At 42.3% G+C, this 23,309-nt stretch overlaps 1 protein-coding gene across 1 annotated transcript in view; it reads right to left on the bottom strand.

The window, feature by feature from the left end:
- Nucleotides 1-373: 373 nt before the first annotated feature.
- Nucleotides 374-23,309, bottom strand: part of TYR (tyrosinase) — a 95,046-nt gene continuing 72,110 nt past the window's right edge. The window contains exons 4-6 of the mRNA XM_074981462.1: nucleotides 14,881-15,062; nucleotides 4,682-4,684; nucleotides 374-597 (exon numbers count right to left, since the gene is read on the bottom strand). Of these exons, the coding sequence (XP_074837563.1) occupies nucleotides 374-597; nucleotides 4,682-4,684; nucleotides 14,881-15,062 (409 nt within the window). The remainder of the gene's footprint in view (nucleotides 598-4,681; nucleotides 4,685-14,880; nucleotides 15,063-23,309) is intronic.

Genomic DNA, 23,309 nt, shown 5'->3' with positions numbered 1-23,309 from the left:
AACATCATTAGAGATTGCAAATAAAATAAAAATGACCAAAAGCAAGAGTCATCAGCCTGGGAAACAGTTGGGTTCCATTGGAGTTCTGTTTGTTTAAGAATAGGAGATACCTGGTGTGTTCAAAGGAAGCAAAGTAACATAACATCGGTTTTGTTTTGTTTTGTTTTTTATTTTTTTTAAGGAAATGTTCTGTGAGGAGACTTTGATAATACATTACAGTGCAGTATTGCATGTAACATGAGAAATGATATTCAGGATATTCTACACCTCTCCTGCAGTGCATTTCAGCAAAATATCCTATAAACACGTACCAAACAATGCATGCTTGACTTAGGGTAACACTTTAGCATCATGGTTGGATTACAGATAGCTTTTATAAATTTGACTGATAAGATCCACTGTGATAGTCTTCACTTTCCATGAGTAAGGGTTGTGTTTCTTCAGTGTTTCTAGTTCTCTTCTTTCTACATGCCAGTACAATGAGTCCTGTGACCAGAGCAGCAATTATACCACCAACCACAGCTGCTCCAACCAACCACTGCCAAATCTGACGGACTTGCTCCAGGTAGGGCATCAAAAAATCCTGGAAGGAGTCAACTGCAAAAAATGACAGAAATCATTTTTATGGTATGTAATGCATGGTCATTTTGTGGAAGCTGGCCATTAAATCATGGCTGTTGTGGGAAGACTGAATTGTAATAATTTTTTATGTTAACATAGGTAGGATTGGAAGGGATGCTGCCATTACAGCTATCTCATGTGGGTCAGAAACCCTGGGTATGTCTATGTAAATACAGTTTGCTCCTGCTTTGCTAAATTTGTTAGATATTCAGATTATGAAGTGGTCTTTTGCTTGTTGTAATGAACTTGGCTGGTGTTGTGTCATAAATTGTGTTAATACTAATTGTAAGGTTTCTAATCATGAAGGGAATACAAAAGAGATAGACTCTGTTTAACCCATTTCAAAAAGAGAGAGACATTGTCAGTATAACAAACCTCGGATGGACAAGGGGCACTCTGCTAGACCTCTGTGAAGAATGAATGGAGGGGGTGGAGTTCTGAGTCAGCAGGCTGCATGCCCTCCAGGCATGAGGTGTAAGATTGGTTCAATCTTTTTCTTTCCATGGTTTCAATGATGGAGCTAAAATAGGCTCTAGGAGGAGTCTCTTTTATTATTTTGAATTTACTCCAGTGTATGCTGAAATTTCTTGTGGCTGGCCTGTGCTTTGGGCCAAGAGCTGAAATAACTGAGAGTTTTGTCCAGAACTAAATCCACCCCAGGCTGGTGGAAGTTATAAGCAGTTGGACAGTGGGTGCAACAGCAGTCGGTAGCCAGCAGGGTGGGTGGCAGGAGCAGCAACACAGCTGGTAGTAGTATGGTGGGCAAGGCAACTGGTGGGAGCAGCCATGCAGTGGCGGTGCAATGAGCAGCCAGCAGAACGGCAGCAGCATGTTGAGTGGCCAGCAGGGTGGCGGTGGAGAGCAATGAGCAGTTGGATGTTGACCAGTGTAGTGAGTAAAATGCTCCTTTTTCTCCCCTCTGGGTCTGCCCTAACCAATGGCAGCAACTGAGAGAGGGGTGCAGAGAAAGGTTGGGCATGTGAAGAGGATATTTAGGTTTCTGGACTTAAGAACCTAAGAGGAAGAGGACACTGCCCAACCTACCAGGGGTAGGACTTTTACTCATGGTTTTGTTTATGAACTCTGTTTGTGGTGTTTTCCCAAATTAATGCCCAGCTACTTCCCTCCCTTTGAAAAATTTCTTTCCTACACTCAAACTCTGGGGGAGCATTGTCTCTCAGCGGTGCCCTGGGGTGGTATGTGAATTTCCTAGGTTAGTGGGTGGAGGCTCTAGCTGGTTCTGCATTTGATGGAATGAAAAGGAACCCCTAGATACTGAACCTGGCCCTGGGTGCTGCTGGCTGTATCTGGCAGAAGGGTTGTATTGATAGTAGTACCTTTTATATGAGAGTCACAAAGTATTTTCAATTTTTTAATAAAATAAAAGTCTCTCCTTACTTGATGAAGGAGATATGCATAACTTTGTTGAAACCAGCACCAAAAACCACATGAATCAATACCAGCATTAATGCTCATGTGACTCCTTAGGGGAAACACATCTGGTGAACTGCTCACAGAACCAGGTACAATCACAATAAGTAATGAGTGAGGAAATCACAAACTAGTGCAGTCCTGTGCACCGGTTACTTCTGACCACCTTTAGATGTAAAACTTTTATAAAACTATACCCCAAACATTTAAATAAAAGCTCCATCTATAATCAAATTTATTCTTAGGAGAAAATGCAGGCAGAAGCCCAGCAGCAGAGTGGGGGCTATCTTGTTTATTGCATCAAGTGTAACGTATGATTACCTGCCCTATGGGTGGGTGGCATATGTGGTACACCCAGTGCCAGGAGCTCCTGACCCTCAGAGGCTGAGTTTGGGCTTTGGAGGCCAGGCTGGCTGAACTGGAGGAGCTAAGGGAGGCACAGAGATATGTTGATGAGGCTTTCTGGGACACTGTAGTAGTGTCCCACCTCCAGTCTGACCACTTCAGCACTATTAAGGAGGATGAAAGGCTCAGGCGAAGAGAGTAGTCAATGGGAGCAGAGGGAAATCATCCCATAGTTGGGATCCTCCTTCCAAAGGATGTTATAGCATTCTCTCACATTGAGGATACCTCCCAGGGGAGGGAATGCCAGTAGTTAGGAAGAGGCAGGTGTTAATAGTGGGTGATTAGGTCATTAGAAACATAGATAGGTGGGTTTGTGGGGACCAAGAGAACCATATGGTGACTTGACTGCCTGGTGTGAAGGTTGCAGATCTCTTGAGGCATTTAGATAGACATATGTGTAGTGCTGGGGAGGAGCCAGTGTTCATGGTACATGTAGGTATCAGTGACATAGGGAGGGGTAGGAGAGAAGTCCTGGAGGCCAAATTTAGGCTGCTAGGAAAGAGACTGAAATCCAGAACCCCTCTCGTGGCATTCTCAAAAATACTTCCTGTTCCATGTGTGGGGCCAAGTAGGCAGACAGAACTTCAGAGTCTCAATGGGTGGATGAGATGATGGTGTAGGGAGGAGGGGGTTAGTTTTATTAGGAACTGGGGACAATTTTTGGATGGGGGAACCTATACAGGAAGGATGGGCTCCACCTAAACCAAGGTGGATCCAGACTGCTGGCACTAAACATTGAAAAGGTCATGAAGCAGTTTTTAAACTAAGAGATGGGGAAAAGCTGACCTGTGTGGACGAGTACGTGGATCGGATGAAGAATTCTGTTAGAGGAGAGTCCACTGATAGAGATTCTCTAGGTTTCAGTCAGAAGAAGGGGGGGGGGGGCGTGATTATATATGCACCAGATCAGACAAACACTCCTATAAAAGAATCCAATACATTAAGGAAGGGCAGAGAAATCAACATTAGCAATTTTTTAAAGTGCACAAATTACACAAATGCTAGAAGTCTAATAAGATGGGTGAACTTGAATACCTCACATTAAAGGAGGAGATTGACATAATAGGAATGAGAGAAACCTGGTGGAATGAGAACAATCAGTGGTACACAATCATACCAGGATATAAAATATATCAGAAAGGCAGAGTGGGTCATGCAGGTGGCGGAGTGGCACTGTATGTGAAAGATAATGTAGAATCAAATGAAGTAAATATCTTAAATGAATCAAAATGTTCCACAGAATCACTAGGGGTAGTAATTCCATGCTCTAATAAGAATATAGCTGTAGGGATATAATATCGACCTCCTGACCAGGACGTGATAGTGATGTTGAATTGCTAAGGGAGATTAGAGAGGCTATCAAAATAAAAAAAATTATAATAATAGGGAATTTCAATTATCCCCATATTGACTGGGTGCATATTGCCTCAGGAGGAGATGCAGAGATAAAATTTCTCCAGATGCAGAGATAAAAGTCATATAAACCTTATATGACTGCTTCTTGGAGCAGCTGGTACAGGAACCCACTGGGGATAGGCAATTCTTGATTTAGTATTGAGTGGAGCACAGGATCTGGTCCAGGAGGTAACTATTACAGGACTGCTTGGGACTAGTGATCATACTATAATAACATTTAACATTCCCGTGGTGGGAAGAACACCTCAGCAGTTCAACACTCTGGCATTTAATTTCAAAAAGGGGAATTACACGAAAATGAGGAGGTTAGTTAAACAGAAATTAAATAGTACAGTGACTAGAGTAAAATCCCTGCAAGCTGCATGGAAACTTTTCAAGGACACCATAATAGAAGCTCAACTTAAATGTATACCCCAAATTAAAAAACCTAGGAAGAGACCTAACAAAGATCCACCATGGCTTAACAATCATTTAAAACAAGCAGTGAGAGATAAAAAGGCAACTTTTAAAAAGTGAAAGTCCAATCCTAGTGAGGTAAATAGGAAGGAACATAAACACTCCCAAATGTGTAATAAGAAAAGCCAAAAAAGATTTGGAGAAACGGCTAGCCAAAAATTCAAAAAGTAAGAGCAAAATGTTTTTTAAGTAAATTAGAAGCAGGAAGCCTGCTAAAAACCAGTGAGGCCCCTGGACGATCGAGATAAAAAAGGAGCAATCATGGATGATAAAGCCATTGTGGAGAGACTAAATTATTTCTTTGCTTCAGTCTTCACTGCTGAGGATATTAGGGAGATTCCCAAACTTGCACCGTCTTTTGTGGGTGATGAATCTGAGGAACTGTCCTAGACTGAAGTGTCATTAGAGCATATTTTGAAACAAATAGAAAAACTTAACAGTAACAAATCACTGGAACGGGATGGCATTCACCCAAGGGTTCTAAAAGAACTCAAAAGTGAAATTGAGGAATCATTAGCTATGATTTGTAATCTATCCTTTCAATTGGCTTCTGTACCCAAGGACTGGAAGACAGCTATCATAACACCAATATTTTAAAAGGGCTCTAGAGGCAACCTTGTCAATTACAGACCAGTAAGTCTAATGTCAGTACTGGGCAAATTAGTTGAAGCAATAGTAAAGAATAACTTGTCAGACATGTAGAAGAACATGATTTTTTGGGCAAAAGTCAACATGACTTCTGTAAAGGGAAATGATGTCTTACTAATCTATTAGAATTCTTTTAAGGGGTTAACAAACATACAGACAAGCGGGATCCAGTAGATATAGTATACTTAGATTTCCAGAAAGCCTTTGACAAAGTCCCTCCTGAAAGGCTCTTGTGTAAATTAGGTTGTCATGGGATAACAGGGAAGATCCTTTCATGGACTGAGAACTAGTTAAAAGACAAGTAACAAAGGGTAGGAATAAAAGGAAAATTTTCTGAATGGAAGAAGGGAATGAGTGGTGGTCCCCAAGTGTCAGTCCTAGGACCAATCCTATTCAACTTACTTATAAATGATCTAGAGAAAGGGGTAAGTAGTGAAGTGGTAAAGTTTGTGGATGATACTAACCTGTTCAGAATAGTCAAGACGAAAGCAGACTGCGAAGAACTTCAAGAAGATCTCACCAAACTGAGTGATTGCACAATAAAATGGCAAATGAAATTTAACATGGACAAGTGTAAAGTAATGCACATTGGAAAAAATAACCCCAACTATACATACAATGTGAGGGGGGCTAATTTAGGTACAACTAATCAGGAAAGAGATCTTGGGGTTATCATTGCTAGTTCTCTGACAACATCCATGCAGCGCACAGTGGCAGTCAAAAAAGCAAATAGGATGTTAAGAATTATTAAAAAAGAGATAGAAAATAAGACAAAGAATATCTTACTTCCCTTGTATAAAAATATAGTACACCCGCATCTTGAATACTGCATACAGATGTGGTCTCCTCACCTCAAAAAAGACATTTTGGCATTAGAAAAGGTTCAGGAAAGGGCAAGTAAAATGATTAGGGTTTGGAGCAGGTCCCATATGAAGAGGCTAAAGAGACTGGGACTTTTCAGTTTAGAAAAGAGGAGACTGATGGGGGATATGATAGAGGTACATAAGATCATGAGCAGTGTGGAGAGGGTGAATAAAGAAATTTATTTACTTGTTCCCATGATATAAGAACTAGAGGACACCAAATGAAATTAATGGGTAGCAGGTTTAAAACTTATACAAGCAAATTCTTTTTCACACAGCTCACAGTCGAACTGTGGAACTCCTTGCCAGGGGAGGCTGTGAAGGCTAGGATTATAACAGAGTTCAAAGAACAGCTAAAATAAATTCATGGAGGGTAGGTTCATAAAAGGCTATTAGCCAGGGGGTAGGAATAGTGTCCCTGGCCTCCGTTAGGCAAGGGCTGGAGATGGATGGCAGGTGACAAGTCGCTTGATCATTGTATTCGCTCCACCCCCTCTGGGGCACCTGGCACTGGCCGCTGTCGACAGACAGTATACTGGGCTAGATATCTGGCCCAGTAATGGCCATTCTTATGCTCTTAATAGGAAATTTGCTCAGATGTTTAGATGTGTAAGGGGTGTTGTTCGTAAAAAGGCAGGAAACGGTGGTGGATATTAAAGACAGAGTATACACTCCAAAGATAAAGGCTCATTTTAAGTCTGAATTGTAACTCTTCTAAGCCCGTAGCATTTTTCATTTTAAGCATTGCATGTGTGGGATATAGCCAGCAGATCATTAAGATGGTATCTGAGGTGACTGAGACAAGCTGTTCTGGAGAAATGGGACTCAGCATAACTATTAATTATGCTTTGAAAGTCTTTGTAGCATTCTTGCAACTTTTATCCCAAAATCACTTGTCCCAGAAACTTCAGATGAGGTTTATTCAAAGCACCCTTTTAGAAGGGAAGGGAATTCTGTGAAGCTGTATACTGGTGTATTCCAAATGGTCTACTGGACTCTAGAGGAACCTCAAACAGCTCTCAGAGACTAGTGGGGAGCAACACCTGGCTCTGAGAAAAAATAACATCCACCAAGCCCTTTTCTTATGAAGACAACCTCCAAAATCAAGCTATAATGTATCTATCCTCACAGTCACAACTATTTTCCATAAAATACAGGGTTTGTTGCTTTTAAAAAAAATTCTGTTCTTTCTCCATTCTGTACCTGTCAATGTAAAGGTTTCTTTTAGGTATGGCCATAATTCTGAATGTCTTGCCTTCCAAATGACTGGTTTCTGTTTGTTAATACCACAGTTTTTTCTTGTCACCCTCACATTTCTAACAATGGCCATTAGAAAGGCGAGGTGAATGAGGTCATATCTTTTGTTGGGCCAACTTCTGTTGACGAAAGAAGCAAGCTTTTGAGGTACACAGAAATCTTCAGGTTGGGCATGTTCCAGGAGACCATACAACTTCTGCTGCAGTCATAGGACGAATAGGTTCAGCATGACCCTATGCTGACATTCACCCCAGCCTGCATAGGATTTCTCTAACAAGCTAGAGGCCCACCTTCAAGCACCTACTACCTCTTCTAAGTTTCCTTGCTCCAATCAGCATAAGCAGACCAAGCAATTGTATCGTCTTAAAGTCCTATTGACCTCCTATTAATTAACAGTCTGTGTTTTGTTCGAGGAGGGGTGGGGGACAAAATATTCCTGGTCAGGGCTCCCTGGTGCAGTGCTAAAATCCCAAACTGGTATATGTAGACCAAGTTCTCAATATACTCACAAACATATAACAAAAGGCATAACACAAATGGAGGAAGGATTGAAAAAGCCTAATAAAAATGAGACCAGCAGGCCTCAACCTAGAATACCGAACTCTATTTGAGGGAGAATTTGGTGAGTCTAATTCAGTTTACCTTATTTTTTTCTGTGTTTTAATGTAATAAACTTAAAAAAATGGTCATGCTGGGTGCCACTGTCATTGATTAAAAATGAACTCTTGATTAAGCAATTGGAAAAAAAGCCTGCCAATAGCCCCTCCTGACATCTAACCATCAGGTAGCAACAACTACCAGCAAAATCTCCCAGTCCTTCAGTTTTCCACAGACAAATACAGATAACAAGCCCAGCACAGTCTTCAGATTTAATTCCTGAACTGCCTTTTTTTAAAAAAAAAAAAAAAAAAGAGAACCCCCCCATCACCATTCAATGCATGTCTATTGCAATTCAGGAACTCTCTGATCACTGCAAGGAGTGGTAATATAAACACCCGTCTTCCCCTTTGCTGGTCTAGCACAGTGCTTTTGAAGATTTTGCCAGGGTGGTGTTGCCATGAAAAATAGGCCAGGACATTACAGGTACAATAGAATAACTATTAAGAAGAAAAGCAACTTTAAGTTTAGAACTCCCTTTCATGGTGTACAGCTGTAACAAACCTACTGGAACTTGAAGAACAGAGTGCAGGAGAGAAGTGGCTGAAGGAAGCACCAGAAAACTAATCAGGTCTAGAGTAAGACCATTTCAGGTTTACTCAAAACCAAATTCATCTGACTAGCAAAAGGGAAAAAGCAAAAGCCATTTACTCATTTACTCATGTACAGCCCACAATATATTGGTAATGACCTACTTCCTCTCACATGCCTTTCTGTCACCTTATCCAGTTAGCTATTTGATGGCAAGTTTAAAAGCATTGTTTGAGACCACAAAAAAATTTGTATGCCTCTGCCTCAGGCTTGCAAAATTCTGCTAACCCAGGGTGAGTCATAGTTTGTTTGTTTCTTGATATTGACAAAGAAAATGTCAGTTGGATTTTAATAACCATTAGTTGTGAGGGGAGAAGGAGAGCCGAACAGAATTTTTTTTCTATCAGATCTGTGTTTGCTTAGATCATTTTGCACTGTGTAATCATGGCTGTTGAGATGGTCTGTGGAGAATTCTTGCTGAGTCAGGGACATTCTGGGGGCAAGGTATTGCAGGGGAGTGAAGCATCATGACACCTAATCATCCACTGGGGAAATTAGAGTGGCTCCCTCCGAGTCTGAATTTGTGTCAAAACTGGGCAGACTCCCTGGCAGGCCTCTTCTCAGTCAGTCTCTACGTGTGTTGACTGGTGAAAAGTTTTATGATCATTTTTCAAGGCTGGAGCTGAAATCACATTGCAGTAGGTTCCCACCCACACACTTACAACTTCATGCATATTTCATGCATATGAAATAGATTGCTTACTTTTGTATTCCTTAAGTGATATCACTCAGTTGTTCCCCAGTGGATCTATTGCAAAATATACATGTTTTTTCTGACTTACCTAAGTTAACAATTATATTGACAAAGCTGCTCTTTATCAGCTCACCCATCTTTACTCCAAGGAGGGAGGCTGGCTGCAGCTATATAGTGTATAATATTCCACTGTTTATATCTTTTTTTAAATTTGTTACTGGTTTCCCACCTTGTAATTGCCTTCTTCAGAAAAGATTTGCAAGTAAGGAGAAAAGCCAACTTTCTGAGCTCCATATTTACTGATATCCATTGAACAACATTGCTTATCAGTCAGTCTTCCCACTTCTATTCCTTCCTTCTCCAAGGTTCATTAACACTGGTTTCTTGGTTTCTTCCTCCTTTTCCAATTAGCCTTATTTTTCACTTCCCAGAACCTGAGGGAATTTCCATGTCTAAAACACTCTAACTTTTTTTTTTCTTTTCTAACTTTGTATTCTCATGCCTTTTTCAGTCATGCAGTTTAGGGATTTAAACAGCATCTCAAGAGGACATTTCACATGCACTGTAGATTTTAATTACATCCTATCATCCAGGCATTTGCATTTTATCTGACCTAGCTCTCCAATTCCAACCTGAGCCCTTTTATATTCTAGCTCACCCATAGTATATACTGCTGACTGCCTCAAAGATGGAAAGTTGTCAACATCTCTTGAAGTTGGCATGGGTCTCTCTGCTAGTAGCCTGATGGTCAATTTGCCACCAAAGGGGACTTTTGAGTGGAGATGGCAAAGTTCAGTTCTGGAGATAGACTTTCCCAAAGCAAAGGTTGTCAATTGTCTCTTTTTTTTGAGAGCACCTAAGACTAGACCTTCAGGAGCACACCCAACATCCACCAAACTACGAAGCTGTACTGCAGTCTTGTTAAGCATCTGTGACACTGGTAGGCCTGATGCCAGCTCTTGCCAAGACTGGAGGCATTAACTAAGAACTAACAAATTCACAGTTGGTGATCAGATCACTTCACCTGTGTTAGTTTTACTCAAAATAGATATTAATCTTATGGGAATATATATAGGGTTTAGACTCTTTGAAGTGCTTGTTGCATATGTTAATCTCAATTGTAATGTCTGTATTCCATGTTCCAAGAAAACAGGTAAGTTTTGTTTTAAACTTTAAAAAAATTTGCTCCAAACTTCTGAACACAGGCACAGGAATCATAAAGGGCTCGTGAATGGAACTGTTGTGCCTGGGAAATACTGCAAGTAAGGAAGCTCATCCTTGGACTTGGAAGCTGAATGAAGGAGATAAAATCATAGGACAATTTTACATCTTTTTGGCTGTTTAACCTCTGAGATCACCAAAGACTAAACTGAAGACAGAGACCACCAGGATCTGCCTCATGAGTCCACCCTGAAAGATGCTTTGAATTGATTGATCATTACAACTCTGTCATTCTTAAGATTTAGATGGTAATTCATTGGTGTATATATGATTCCTTGTTTTATCCTATAAATAACTCTTATTCCCTTTTCCTAGTTAAACAACCTGTAGATAGTTGATTACAGGTTTGGCCCCAGGCATTGTCTTTGTGGTAAGAGCTAAGGTTCCAAAGGAGCTGAGCTGAGCTGAGTGACTGATCTCCTAGAACTAGAAGCGACCTGAAAGTGGTACAATTTTCGGTGTAAGTGACCAGTTATCACTGTCAAGTTTGTGTAGGTGTCACGATAGCTTGGAGAGTCTAAGACATGGGTGAGCAAACTATGGCCCTTGGGCTGTGACCCACACATCAGACATTTTCATCCAGCCTTCAAGCTTCTCCTGGGGTGTGCAGCTGGGGACTTGCCCCACTCTGTCCTCTGCTCCAGCTGAGGAATGGGACCAGTGGCTTGCCCTGCTTTGCCTGCCGTTCACCAGCTGGAATACTAGGTGGGGGGTTAGAACTGATGGTGGCAGAGGGACACCCTTCTATGGGGCGCCACAATTCTCAAGGGCCCGTGGGCAAGCCCTTTTAGTTTAGTGGCTAATCTGCCACTGGGAGGAGGTTGGGATATCAAATGTTTATCGCCCACCATATAATTTGATTACTCAGATGTGGCCCTCAGGTCAAAAAGTTTGCCCATCCCTTGTCTAAGGAGTCTGTTCTGCTTCCAAGGAAAGATTCTCATAGTTTTCCAGGAGTTCACATTCATTAGTGGCTTCTTGAAATCTAATTATCAACCACACTACTGCTTTGGGGTATCTGCCCTGTTTGTGGCTGTCTGCCTGGAGGTGGGCACTCAGAGCTCTTGGACAGCATGACAGCAGCCTAACACCATTTTAATCACACTGCTGTTACTTTTCACTCTGCCTGCAGCCCGGCATTGCCTGCACCTCACTTTCCCTACATCTGTTGAAGCTACGGGATCAAACATCTTGGTCAAAAATGTCAAAGAATGGAAATATGTAGTTATGTTCCTAGGTTTATATTTAGGTATCAAGTATGATTCAGACAGCAGCACCAATACCTCTCACTGAGATCAAGGGCAGCTGCTTGGTGAAAGTTTAGCATGTCTCCAGAAAAGGATTCAGCAGTTAGTGTTAAAGAATTATTTCTGGGGAAAAATATATGGCCTGGGCTTCAAACACTAGTACCCAGTGTCGCTTTTGTATTATAGTAATACATATCATGGCAGGCACCACCAGGTGGTCCAGTTACAAGTGTCCTAATCTTATTAGCATGCAAGCTAGGCTCGGGAAAACTAGCTGTAGTCGTGTTACTTTTATGAGGCCAGGGGAGTGAGATAGTGGTATCCTTGCTTCAGCTGGAGTTAATTCTTGGGACAGTTATTTTCTGGGAACTGAGTCATTAGTAGTTGGGATTGCGACAGAGCTCTGGCTTTCTCTCGGGGGTCTTGCACTTCTAGCAATCAGGACTTGCCTCAGCGGCTGACTGTGACTCTCAGCGTAGCTGCTGTCCCTCTCTGGAGTCAGGGGTCACAGGAACTGAGCTACCTTCATCATAGGCCAGGCAATGGATTTGGTGTGAGAACTTTGCTCAGTCTCAGGCTTCTCTCTGTCAGGGAGTGTCTTTGTAATCCTGCAGGGAGGGTTGCAGGGAAGCTGAGCCTGCCCTTTGCTCCAGGTTCTAGCCCAGGGACTCTAATGACAGCAGAAGTGCAGCAATATATTCCCTGTCCTGGATTCACCTTTTCTCACTGGGTTCCTTTCTCCCTTTATATGTCTCCTACCCCTGCGTATGTTCTATAACCACAGTTAGCCACTTAATTTCAACATCTCAACCAAATCTCTGCTATTGTCACTCAAACCTAGTACCATCCCTATCTTTTCACTGCATCTACCATGCAACTCAACAGTAGCTCTTTGCCTTTATCACAGATTCATCTTTTCTAGTCCTGTTTGATCAAGTTGCAGCTTTTGGTATCTTCTGCATATGAGCTTCTCAAACAAGAAGCCAGTACTTGGCTCTTTGAGGATATGTCTACTCTTCAAGTTGGAGACTCAAGTAGACATACCTGCACTAGCTGTGGTTGAGCTAGTGTGCTAAAAATAGAAGTGTTGCTGTGGCAGGACAAGTGGCAGGAGGGCCTAGTCACCCTCAGTAAAATTTCATCCAAGACAGTAAGTAGGTATTTGGGCAGCTGGCATCTCACATTGCTTGCACCACTGTGGTTATGCTTCTATTCTTAGCATGTGAAATCCATCAGAGCTAGTTTCCTTAGCATCCAGTTAAAAGTGTAGCTGTAACCTTACTGTGAATCCAACACTTGTAATTAGGGAAAAGTCCCACACGAACCCACCTGAATCTTTGGATCCAGAATATAAATGTTGTTGTTCTGGCCCATTTTTAATTTTGAACCAGTTATTTCTTTCTAACAAAGAATCAGAACTTAGACTCCAGCCCTGGAAATGGGATTGAAAAGGGACTAGGGTGGCACATAGACCTTGTGCAGATTCTTTCTAAAATTATTCATTTCACCTTTAGTGCTGATTCTTCAGCAGAAATAAAGAACTATCTTAACTCAGCCTTCTGCAAAGCAGATAAGCATGATTAGAGGAGACAGTCTTGATTTTGCCTGCAGTGTAGTTGTGTGTCAGATACGATGGGTAAGGCAACAGAGAAACAAGATGGGCAAGGTAACACTGTTTATTGGACCAAGTTTGGTTGGTAAGAGGGACAAGGTTTCTAGCCACACAGCGCTCATGTAGAGGAGGTCTCTCACCAACAGATGTTGACCCAATAAAAGATATTACCTCACACATCTTGTCTCTCTAATCCTTGCTTTTAGATGTTTATTTTGCCAGATACCTCCTGTGTCTGATTGTCTAAATACTTCTACAATGCTATGGTATTCTGCAGTGTTTTGAACTTTCCCAAAATATCACATTTCTTCTTAAAGCCTCAGTTCCTGAAATTAAGTGATTGATGTGAGAATCACAGTTTTCATTTAAAAATAAATAAAAGGTTCTGATTCAAGGTTAGGGAAAAAAAATAACGACCACATTGAAAACATGTGCCCTAACAGTTTGGAACCCAAAATACAAAATGAGGCCTAAATGTTTTATTGAAAAAAATCTCAAGAATGGTTTTAAAAATCACAGGAGAAACACTGATTCCTGTTTGTGCTTTAGTAATGAAATGGCCAACAAATTAGTTAGGACAACGATACTTGAAATAATAAGCCATAAAATGAGCTTTCAGGTTTGCAATGAATCACAAGCTGCTAGCCTGTGTGTAACAAAAGAATTGAATGAGCAGGCTGAACGCTATTTTGGGGCAGTTTACTAAGCACACAGAAGTCAGACCCCTTTGTCAGGAAGCAAATCTTTCAAAGTACCAGAGCTGCCTGAAGTATTGTACTGACAGAGTGAAAAAAGCTATTAGGGTAAATGTTAGTCTTGTTAAAATGCCTCTGCTGCCTTTGATATATGATTACTGGACTCTTGGCTGCTGATTGCATTTGTAACTGAACAGACACATTCACAAATGGTTTTCTACCAGAAATAGAAATAGGGAGATGTGCACAGTTCCTTGATCTTGTTCATTTCTTAATACTTCATACAATTCTTGATCTTCTCACAGGCTTGTATCCCTGATCCAAATGCCCCTCAACTTTGGTCAAGTTCAGGTCCATGTTTGACTGTTCCTGTGGCGAGTCTTGGGAATCATCAGAATCCCAAGATGTGACTGCTCCTCAGCTCTGGGAAAAGCTGAGGTCTCATCCTTTATCTTAGTGCTTGCAGCTCTTATTGTAGCTTACACCAGTGGGTTTCAACCAGTGTGCCACAGCAAGAACTGTCTAAGTGTACTGTGAAATTTTATCATTTTCCCTCACTGTGGGTCTTTGCAGAGCCATTGCAGTGGGAAGGAGGGGAATTGATGACCCTGCAGGACCCTCTTCACGTCAGGAGGTAGCTGAAATGCTGCTTCCCAGCTAAAATGATCTGGCAGGGAGCCTTTCCCCACTCCCTGATGTGGCCAGGGTGAGGGAATCACTCAAGTGTTAGAACATTGCCCTTGTAGACCTAGGGTTGTGAGCCCAATTCTTCAGGGGGTCTGGGCAGGTTAGATTTAAAAAAAATCTGCAAGTGATGGTAATAGGTCCTGTTGTGAGTGCAGGGGACTGGACTCAATGACATATCACAGTCCCTTTCAGTTCTATGATATGATGTGTTGGCTGTGCCATATTGACAGACCTGAGTTGCTTAAACCAATCAGATATGACTCCAGATACTGTCACTGAATAAATATGATTAAGAAGGCATCCTTTTTACCCAGCCACTTTACAGGAGTATTCTATATAAAAATGGCAGAGTCCAAATTTGCTTATCACTAAACATTACCTGGGTCTGCTAAATATTCATAATCATATCCCAGCTCTGTTGATGAGATAAAAAATTCTCCATTTCTATAGAGAGGGATAAATGGGACCATATAATATTCACGATTGTGTCCAATAGGTGCATTGGCCGCTGGATAAACTTCTCGCAGAGGTCTATGTCTTCTAAGCCATTGTTCAAAAATACTGCGGAGGAAAGAAAATGTGGATTAATATGGTAAATAGACAGAAATGTTCTTCTTTGCAAAACAGAGAAACTCAGTGGCCTGCTTTGCTGCTAGCTTGAGCCCTGAGGAGTGATTTGTACCTGTCCAAAGTGAATTTGAAGGTATATGTAAAAATTCTATCATATCAGAATGGTAGCATTTTATGTGCATTAGTTTTTCAGTTGGTACAGCTGTAAGTACCCACACAACATGCAAGCCAGTAAAGGCTCAAGCTTGGTATCTGCTGTGCGGTGCCAATACTGGTTATGTTTTGTAATTTAGTGGCTAATTTATGCAGCAATTGTTATTGTGTAATTACAATATGGTTGGGCTTTCTGAGAGTTGAATATGACTAAGTCACATAAACAGAATGTTAACTATGGAACTGACTTAAGTATGGGTGTTTCTAGGAAACCTCTCTCAGACTCCACAATGATGATCTACAATTATGACCTCCCTACTTCCATCACTTTCTCAAAATAAAAGATAGTGAGTGGGGAGGGTTTCCTATTTAAAGGCATTGTCAATATGGAGTTAAGGTCAACCAGCAGTGCCCTGTGCCCTTCCAGAACTGCAAGTGTACCTATTTTTAACCTTTTAAAAACCAGGAAGGACAGAATTAATGTAAGATAAACTTAAGCCTCTGAAAATTATGAATTGTGTGGTTGAGATACTGTGATGGGGTCAGGCAAGCGGGTTATAGAACAGTTGTGGAGAGGGAGGTATATTAACCTTAGATTGAATAAGTCGCTGTTCCCAGAAAAAACTAGCAAGAGCTGATACAGAACCAGTGGGAAGCTCCTGGAAGCAATCAGGACATTTAGGCCAGTTAAAACCACTGGGAGACAATTAGGAGGCTTGCATACTCAAGGGAGTCAGGGTAATCAGAACAGCAGGAGCCAATGAAGAACCAGCTGAGACTGGTTATAAAATGATTCTCTTCTGCTGGCTCAGTGCTGGGTGAGGAGTGGAGGAGAGGAGATTAGGAGCTGTGGAGAGCTCTGAGGGGATTAAGTGCAAGCAGGTACCAGAGGGAAGAGCCTGCAGTAAGAAGGCTGCTGGGGACTGCTGTGGGGAAGGGGCCTAGGGAGTCGTTGCTGTAAAGCAGCTAAAACTTGAGACATTGTTGGTAGCTGCTATCACAGGGTCCCTGAGCTAGAGCCCAAAGCAGAGGGCAGACCAGGGCTTCCTACTTTCTCCCCCACCCTCTATACAGCACAGAAGAAGGACTGATTTGGTGAAGGGGATTGTTCTGCCTGTGTCACTTGGAGGGGCAGCAGAGATTAAGGGGTTTGGTCTTCTCTCTCTTCCCTGTGCTGGCCAATGATGTGAGTAGCTGCCCAAAAGAGCCCACTGGTGTCTTACCTGAGGGCTGCTGTGAGTCTCCGAGGCAAATAATCTGCCAAAAAGCATGGGACCCCCCAAACTAGATGAGGAGCTTTGTCACAGTACACACTAACCCCAAGCCCCTGCATGGGAACCTTAGTGTTAATTCTGCTAACATTTGGTGCAGGTTTCTTGTCAGATACTTACAAGGTTCTGAGTGGTATGGAAAGAAGCTGGTCTGTGGCACCAATCCCTTCTACTGACCCTGAAGACCTAGGGGACCAAGGAGGAAGCTGTACATCTTTTGCAGTAGATCAGTAATCTATAGCACCACAACTGCATACTCTGCAGGTTTGAGCCTTTACTGCACAAGTTAGATTCCCCTCTGTGCTGCCTAGCTGTTAATTTCAGTACATTAGGCTTTGTTCTTGAAATCCCTGTCTTGCTCTCTAGCTGCCTACACTGCAATAATTTAGTCATGCGAGGGGAAATTCACACATTGGCAGCATGCTCATGGATAGCTTAGGAATATGGTTGAATGGGGAAGGGAGTGAGATATTGCAGGAAGATCAGATACAGGAGATAGTCTGTCCACCCACTACATGCAGCAGAGGAGGGCACCATGCTGGTTTAGAAGCTGCTGTTACAGAGGTAAACATAGGGGACAAGCTAAGGGAGAGATCATTAAGTCAATGCTTATGTGGGTTCAGGGGTTGGGGCTGTGACCACCAGGAATCTGCAGCATAGAGCTGTGAGTCACACTTCATTTCAGCTATAGGGAATGGTGAGGGGCTGTGGAAAAAGCTCCATACCCTGGACTTGCCGGATGTGAATTTCAACCACAGCTAATTTAATCATTACCAGTTCAGCAAAAGGGTGTCTTCAGTCCAGGGTTTACCAACAGCTGAATTTGGCACAGACATGTCTGTAAACTACAGAAGGATTCTGCACGCAAGATTCACTTTTTGTTTTCAAAGAAATATGACTGACTCTATTTCAAAAACATTCTTCTTAGGCTGGCAACAACTAGGACCAGAGCCTCAGAGGTGTGTGTGTGTGCACGCGTGTGTGTGTGTGTGTGTGTGTGTGTGTGTTTTTAAAGGATCAAATAATTTAATAGATGAAAGCATTGCTGTGTTCACCCACCTTGTCAACTCCCCCCACCTGGCTCCAAAAATGAAAGTATTAATCTTGATTAAATTCTTCATTTGTGGCTCTCATCTTTAGTTAATTTTATCAGTTCTGTCTAGAAGAACCCTCTTGTCAGGATAATAATGCTCAGCTAAGGCAATCAGATTGACAAATTTGAACAGTTATTTCAAGACTTTAACTTCTATTTAAATTTTAAAAAAGTTTGAATAAAAACTCTCTGATCAGCTCAAATGTTCAAAAAACAGTTTGCAGCATGGAGAGGTTCAGTGACCACTAAATAAGTGTGCAAAGCCACACAGGAAGGAGAATTCTGTGGTTAGCACACTAGACTAATGTTTGGGAGACTTAGGTACTTCGTTTTGATGGAGAGATGAGACACAGAGGCTACGTCTACACGTGCACGCTACATTGAAATAGCTTATTTCGATGTAGCGACATCGAAATAGTCTATTTCGATGAATAACGTCTACGTGTCCTCCAGGGCTGGCAACGTCGACGTTCAACTTCGACGTTGGGCAGCACCACATTGAAATAGGCGCTGCAAGGGAACGTCTACACTCCAAAGTAGCACACATCGATATAAGGGTGCCAGGAACAGCTGCCGACAGGGTCACAAGGCGGACTCAACAGCAAGCCGCTCCCTTAAAGGGCCCCTCCCAGACACAGTTGCACTAAACAACACAAGATCCACAGAGCCGACAACTGGTTGCAGACCCTGTGCATGCGGCATGGATCCCCAGCTGCCGTGTGCAGCAGCAGGGCTGCTGCACACGGTGACCATAGAGCCCCGCAGGGGCTGGAGAAAGAGCGTCTCTCAACCCCTCAGCTGATGGCCACCATGGCGGACCCCGCTATTTCGATGTTGCGGGACGCGGATCGTCTACACATGCCCTACTTTGAAGTAGGGCGCTATTCCCATCCCTTCATGGGGTTAGCGACTTCGACGTCTCGCCGCCTAACGTCGATTTCAACTTCGAAATAGCGCCCAACACGTGTAGCCGTGAGGGGCTCTATTTCGAAGTTGGTGCCACTACTTCAAAGTAGCATGCACGTGTAGACGCGGCCAGAGCGTGTGAAATGGGGTGATAGTACATCTCTGTCTCATAGATGTGTTGTACGCTTTTCATGTACATGTGATATAGGAAACCATAGCAATGTGTCTGAAATCTGTGTCCTGATCACGACCTGCCTACACTGCAATAATCTAATCAGATAGAAATAGGAATTAAAACCAGGATTTTCGAAGCTGGGTGATGCTGTAGATGTCTCAGTTTATGGGTACCTTAGTCTTTGAGTGCTCAACCTGTGATGCTTTATGGGATGCCTTTCTGATGTTCAGAGCATGCCAAGCCCCATTGATCAGACCATCCAGCCCTTGTAAAGTGTCTCAAATTCAGAACCTACATTGTGACTCACTTGAAAATCTTGCTCTAACTAATACACAGTTTCAAAAACTCCAGCGGAGATTTTCAAAGACATCACAAGAGGCCAACCATTCCATGCGGCTTTGAATATTATTTGTATTGTGGCAGAATCTAGGAGCCCGTGTCATGGACTCCGTTGGGTTGGGCACAGAACAAAAAAGTGGTCCCTAACCCAACGAGAGCTCTCTCACCAAATCAATACACCACATTTTCATTTTGGCTGTGTTGACAGATTCTTATCTGTTATATAGTGCAACCAAGGAAAATAGAAGGTGCAGCATGGACCTGAGAGTCATGAGATCTGTCTTTTATTTCCTGGCTATGCTAATGGCTTATTAGAGCAAACCATCACATGTCACCATGCCTCATTAAAATGCTTTAAAATTCTCTGATGATAAGTGCTATATGTGTAGAATTTGTTATGACTAAATTCATGAACAAACATTTAATACCATTTAAATAATATTAGGAAAAAAACTTTCTAACTATTTAGGTCATTAAGTTCCAGCATAGGCTTCCAAGAGAATCCCACCACAGGAGGTTTTTAAGAACAAGTTGGACAACCTCTTGTCAGGAATAGTCTGTTTATTTGGTGCTGCCTCAGTGAAGTGGGCTGGACTTGATGACCTCTCTAGGTACCAAAACAAAAAAGCAGTCTTGTAGCACTTTAAAGACCAACAAAATAATTTATTAGGTGATGGGCTTTCTTGGGACAGATCCACTTCTTCATATTTGGAAAATTCTGAGGTGGGTCTGTCCCACAAAAACTCATCACCTAATAAATTATTTTGTTAGTCTTTAAAATGCTACTAGACTTGCTTTTTTGTTTTGTGAAGATACAGATAAAGATGGCTCGCTCTTTGTGACTATTCTCTAAGTGCCTGCCATCACAACATTTCTATAATCCTATTGTGAGCTTTGCCACAGACCTGCTCTGTGACTTTCAGCAAGGCCACTTAATATCCAGGTGCTTCAGCATCATCAGGTGAAAAGGAGTTGTAAAAGAGTGTCCAAGATGAAAGGTAATGAAGACTCTTACTAGGTTGACACTTCAGTTGTTTGAATTTTCATGCATGATTGTGTTCGGTTGAAATATATTCTGCTTTCCAAAGAGCTTTGAAACAGTGAGTTGTAAGGGGGTAGACCTTGCCAGTACAAAGAAAATTAAACCCATCCATAAAACAGCACAAATATAATATTTTCCTGTGGTAACATATCAGATAGATTTGAATATTTTGCTCGCAGCACTGTCCAGTACATACCAGATTATACAAAATCAGTTTAAATGAGCCCTAGAGAAAAATTAATTGTACGACATTTGATCTGGTGGTAGCAGGAGGACAATGAGGGTGATCTGATGTTTGATTTTAAAAAGCCACCAAAATAAATTGCTGGATATGTATTGTTCCATGAATAATATATACAGCACAGATTATGGCTAATGAAGCAATGATTCAAGAAAATGAATAAGCATATGATAAAAGTAGTCAGATTTGCTGCCAGTGAGAAAGATAAAGGATGGCATAAACCTCATTGCTGAATGTTGAATAGTAACAGAGAGGTAGCCATGTTAGTCTGCACTCTAACAAAACAAAGCAGCAGAAATGTAGCACTTCAAAGACTAACAAAAGGATTTATTTGGTGATGAGCTTTTGTGATGAAGTGGGTCTGTCGCACGAAAGCTCATCACCAAATAAATCATTTTGTTAGTCTCTAAAGTGCTACATTTCCGCTTCTTTGTCTCATTGCTGCATGTAATGTCATGACATAAAAGAACGTGCTCTCCTAGAACATATTGCGGACAGGGACATATTGGCCACGTTTACACAGCGTGCTGCTGCTGGCAGCGTCATGCAAATGAGGGCACTCGACAATGCAAATGAGGCACTAATTTACCAACTGCATGCCTAATTTGCATACTCTCACATGATTGCTGTCCCGACAGAGGTTTCTCTCACAGCAAGACAAGCCAAGTAGACTGGGTTCTGTCAATCAAAACCACCCTTGCTGACAGCTCCTTATTCCTCAATTTTTGTGAGGGATGAGGGGCTCTTGACAAGAAGGGGTTTGGCCGACAGACTCCAGTCTACTCGGCTTGTTTTGTGGTGATGGAAGCCTTTGCTGGGACAGCGATCACACAGGAGTATGCAAATGAGGCGCATGATCTGTAAATTAGTGCCTCATTCACATCGAGTGCCCTCATTTGAATGACCTTGCCAGCAGCAGCACTCCATGTAGACATGGCCATTGTGTACAAGCAGAGAATCTTAAAGCCTGGAACAAGAGATACAGACGAGCTCTCCATCACTGGACACTTTAAAATCAAGGTTATGTTTTTTCTAAACAAATTATTCTCATTCAAGCACAGCTAGTGAACTTGTAGAAGAAACAAATTCATTTAAGTCCTATGGCATGTGTTATACAGACTGGTTGTTAACGTTTTTGTCACTTGTGGACTCTCAAATTTTTGAATGGATGTGCAGACCCCTTGGGAAATTCAGCCTGTGATCTCTGGATTCCTAGAAGAGAGCTCTTAGACTGAAAACTGACTGAATAGAATTCAACCATAAATGTTGCATGTGCTCAGCTCAACATGTGATGCAGCATGAGAATGGTAGCTAAATGGTGGGTAAAGACAACACTTCACCATTCTGAGCTGCAGGTGGAGGTATCAGATACTTTTGACCAGAAAAAAGTAATGCCTTTATTTTCATGGTCACCCTTTGCAGATCCCCTAGACATAGTCTGTGGACCCCTAGACAAAAAACATGGAACTAGATAATATCACATTGGGCCCTTCTGGTCTTTAAATCTAGGAATCTACAGAAGTTTCACTTCTCACAGCAGTTTCACATCCATACCATAGGTTTGACATTTAGTAAAATAGATTTATCGTGAGTGGTGCATCTTCCTTTGGAATTTACAGGGTTGTTTTTATTTTCTAAAGGGGAAAGATAAAAGAAAACAAATAGATGGAGAATTTCACTAGAGTCTAGTTATGGCAAGCACTGCCATGCAGTTGTCCCCATTTAAGCTAACACTTATCATCAGATACTACAAAGTCACCTTAGGCATTTCTAATTTACACTGCAATCGGAGGCGTGGTTGTAGCACGTGTAGACATGCCACGTGCCTGAGCTAGCTTTGGTCTAATTAGCTCACATAACAATACCGTGTGCGGCTGTAACAGTAGAAACTGTGAAAACCTGCCCAAGGCTGAGGCTTTCCTTAGGACTCCTGGGGCCCTGTGCAGTACTATTACACAGGTGCTCCCAGGCTTAGAGATGTGATTTTCTAATCTTCAGCTACACACTGCTGAAGTAGGGATAGTAAGAGGCAAGTTGGGTGGACGTTAAGACCCAGGGATGCCCCAAATATTCAGGTGCCCTATGCAGCTGCATATTCTGCATATGGTTAAGGATGGCTCTGTGCGGTGCCCTGGGTATTTAGTCAGGAAGCCAGGGGGTGCTGCTTCCTGTGCTTCCATGACCTCACTATTATTGTCATTTAAGCCAGTTACATCAAATCTAGCTCAGGTATGGTGATATGTGCTGCAGTCGGATCCCTGGCTGCAGACTGAAAATATTCTGGGCGCTGAGGGAAACTGGTATCTCAGGTATCACTGCCTTACAACTGCTGGATCATGCTGATATTTTTAAAGTTGAAACACAGCATATTGCAGTATCATTTTTTTTTAAACTTGTCCACTGAGCATCATGGAGACTCTCAGGTGCATTGCAGAGAGATTACAGACCATAGGGCAAGTGCATAATTAAAAAGGAAGACATTGCACAACTGTGATGGGGTCAGGCAAGAGGGCTACAAAAGAGTGACAGAGGGGAGATATATTAGCTATAAATTGAATAAGGCCCTGTTCCCAGAATAAACTAGCAAGAGCTAATCCCGAACTGGCAGGAACCTGCTAGAAGGGATCAGGGCCGTCAGGCCAATTAAAAAACCTGGGGCCAGTTAAGAGGGTTGTTGACTCTAGGGAGCCAGCTTAAGCAGGACAGTTGGAGCCAGCAAAGAACTAGTTGACACCAGTTATAGAAAGGCTTCTCTTCCACTGGTTCAGAGCTGGGTGAGGAAAGGAGGAGATTAGGAGCTGTGGAGAGAGTATGAGAGGAGCAAGTGGGTATCTGAGAGAAGAACCTGCAGTAAGGAGGCTGCTATTGACTGCTGTGGAGAAGTGGCCCAGGGCAACATCTCTGTAAAGCAGCTGAAACTTGAGGCATTGTTGGCAGCTGCTATCACAACAGGGTCTCTGGCCTGGAGCCCAAAGTAAGGGGCAGGTCTGGGCTCCCCAGTCCTCTCTAAAGTATGGG

Source organism: Carettochelys insculpta, chromosome 1 (assembly GCF_033958435.1).
Source record: "Carettochelys insculpta isolate YL-2023 chromosome 1, ASM3395843v1, whole genome shotgun sequence".
In the NCBI taxonomy this organism is placed as follows: Eukaryota; Metazoa; Chordata; order Testudines; family Carettochelyidae; genus Carettochelys; species Carettochelys insculpta.
Note: the sequence above shows the minus strand (reverse complement) of the source record. Positions and strands in the feature narration are given on the sequence as shown.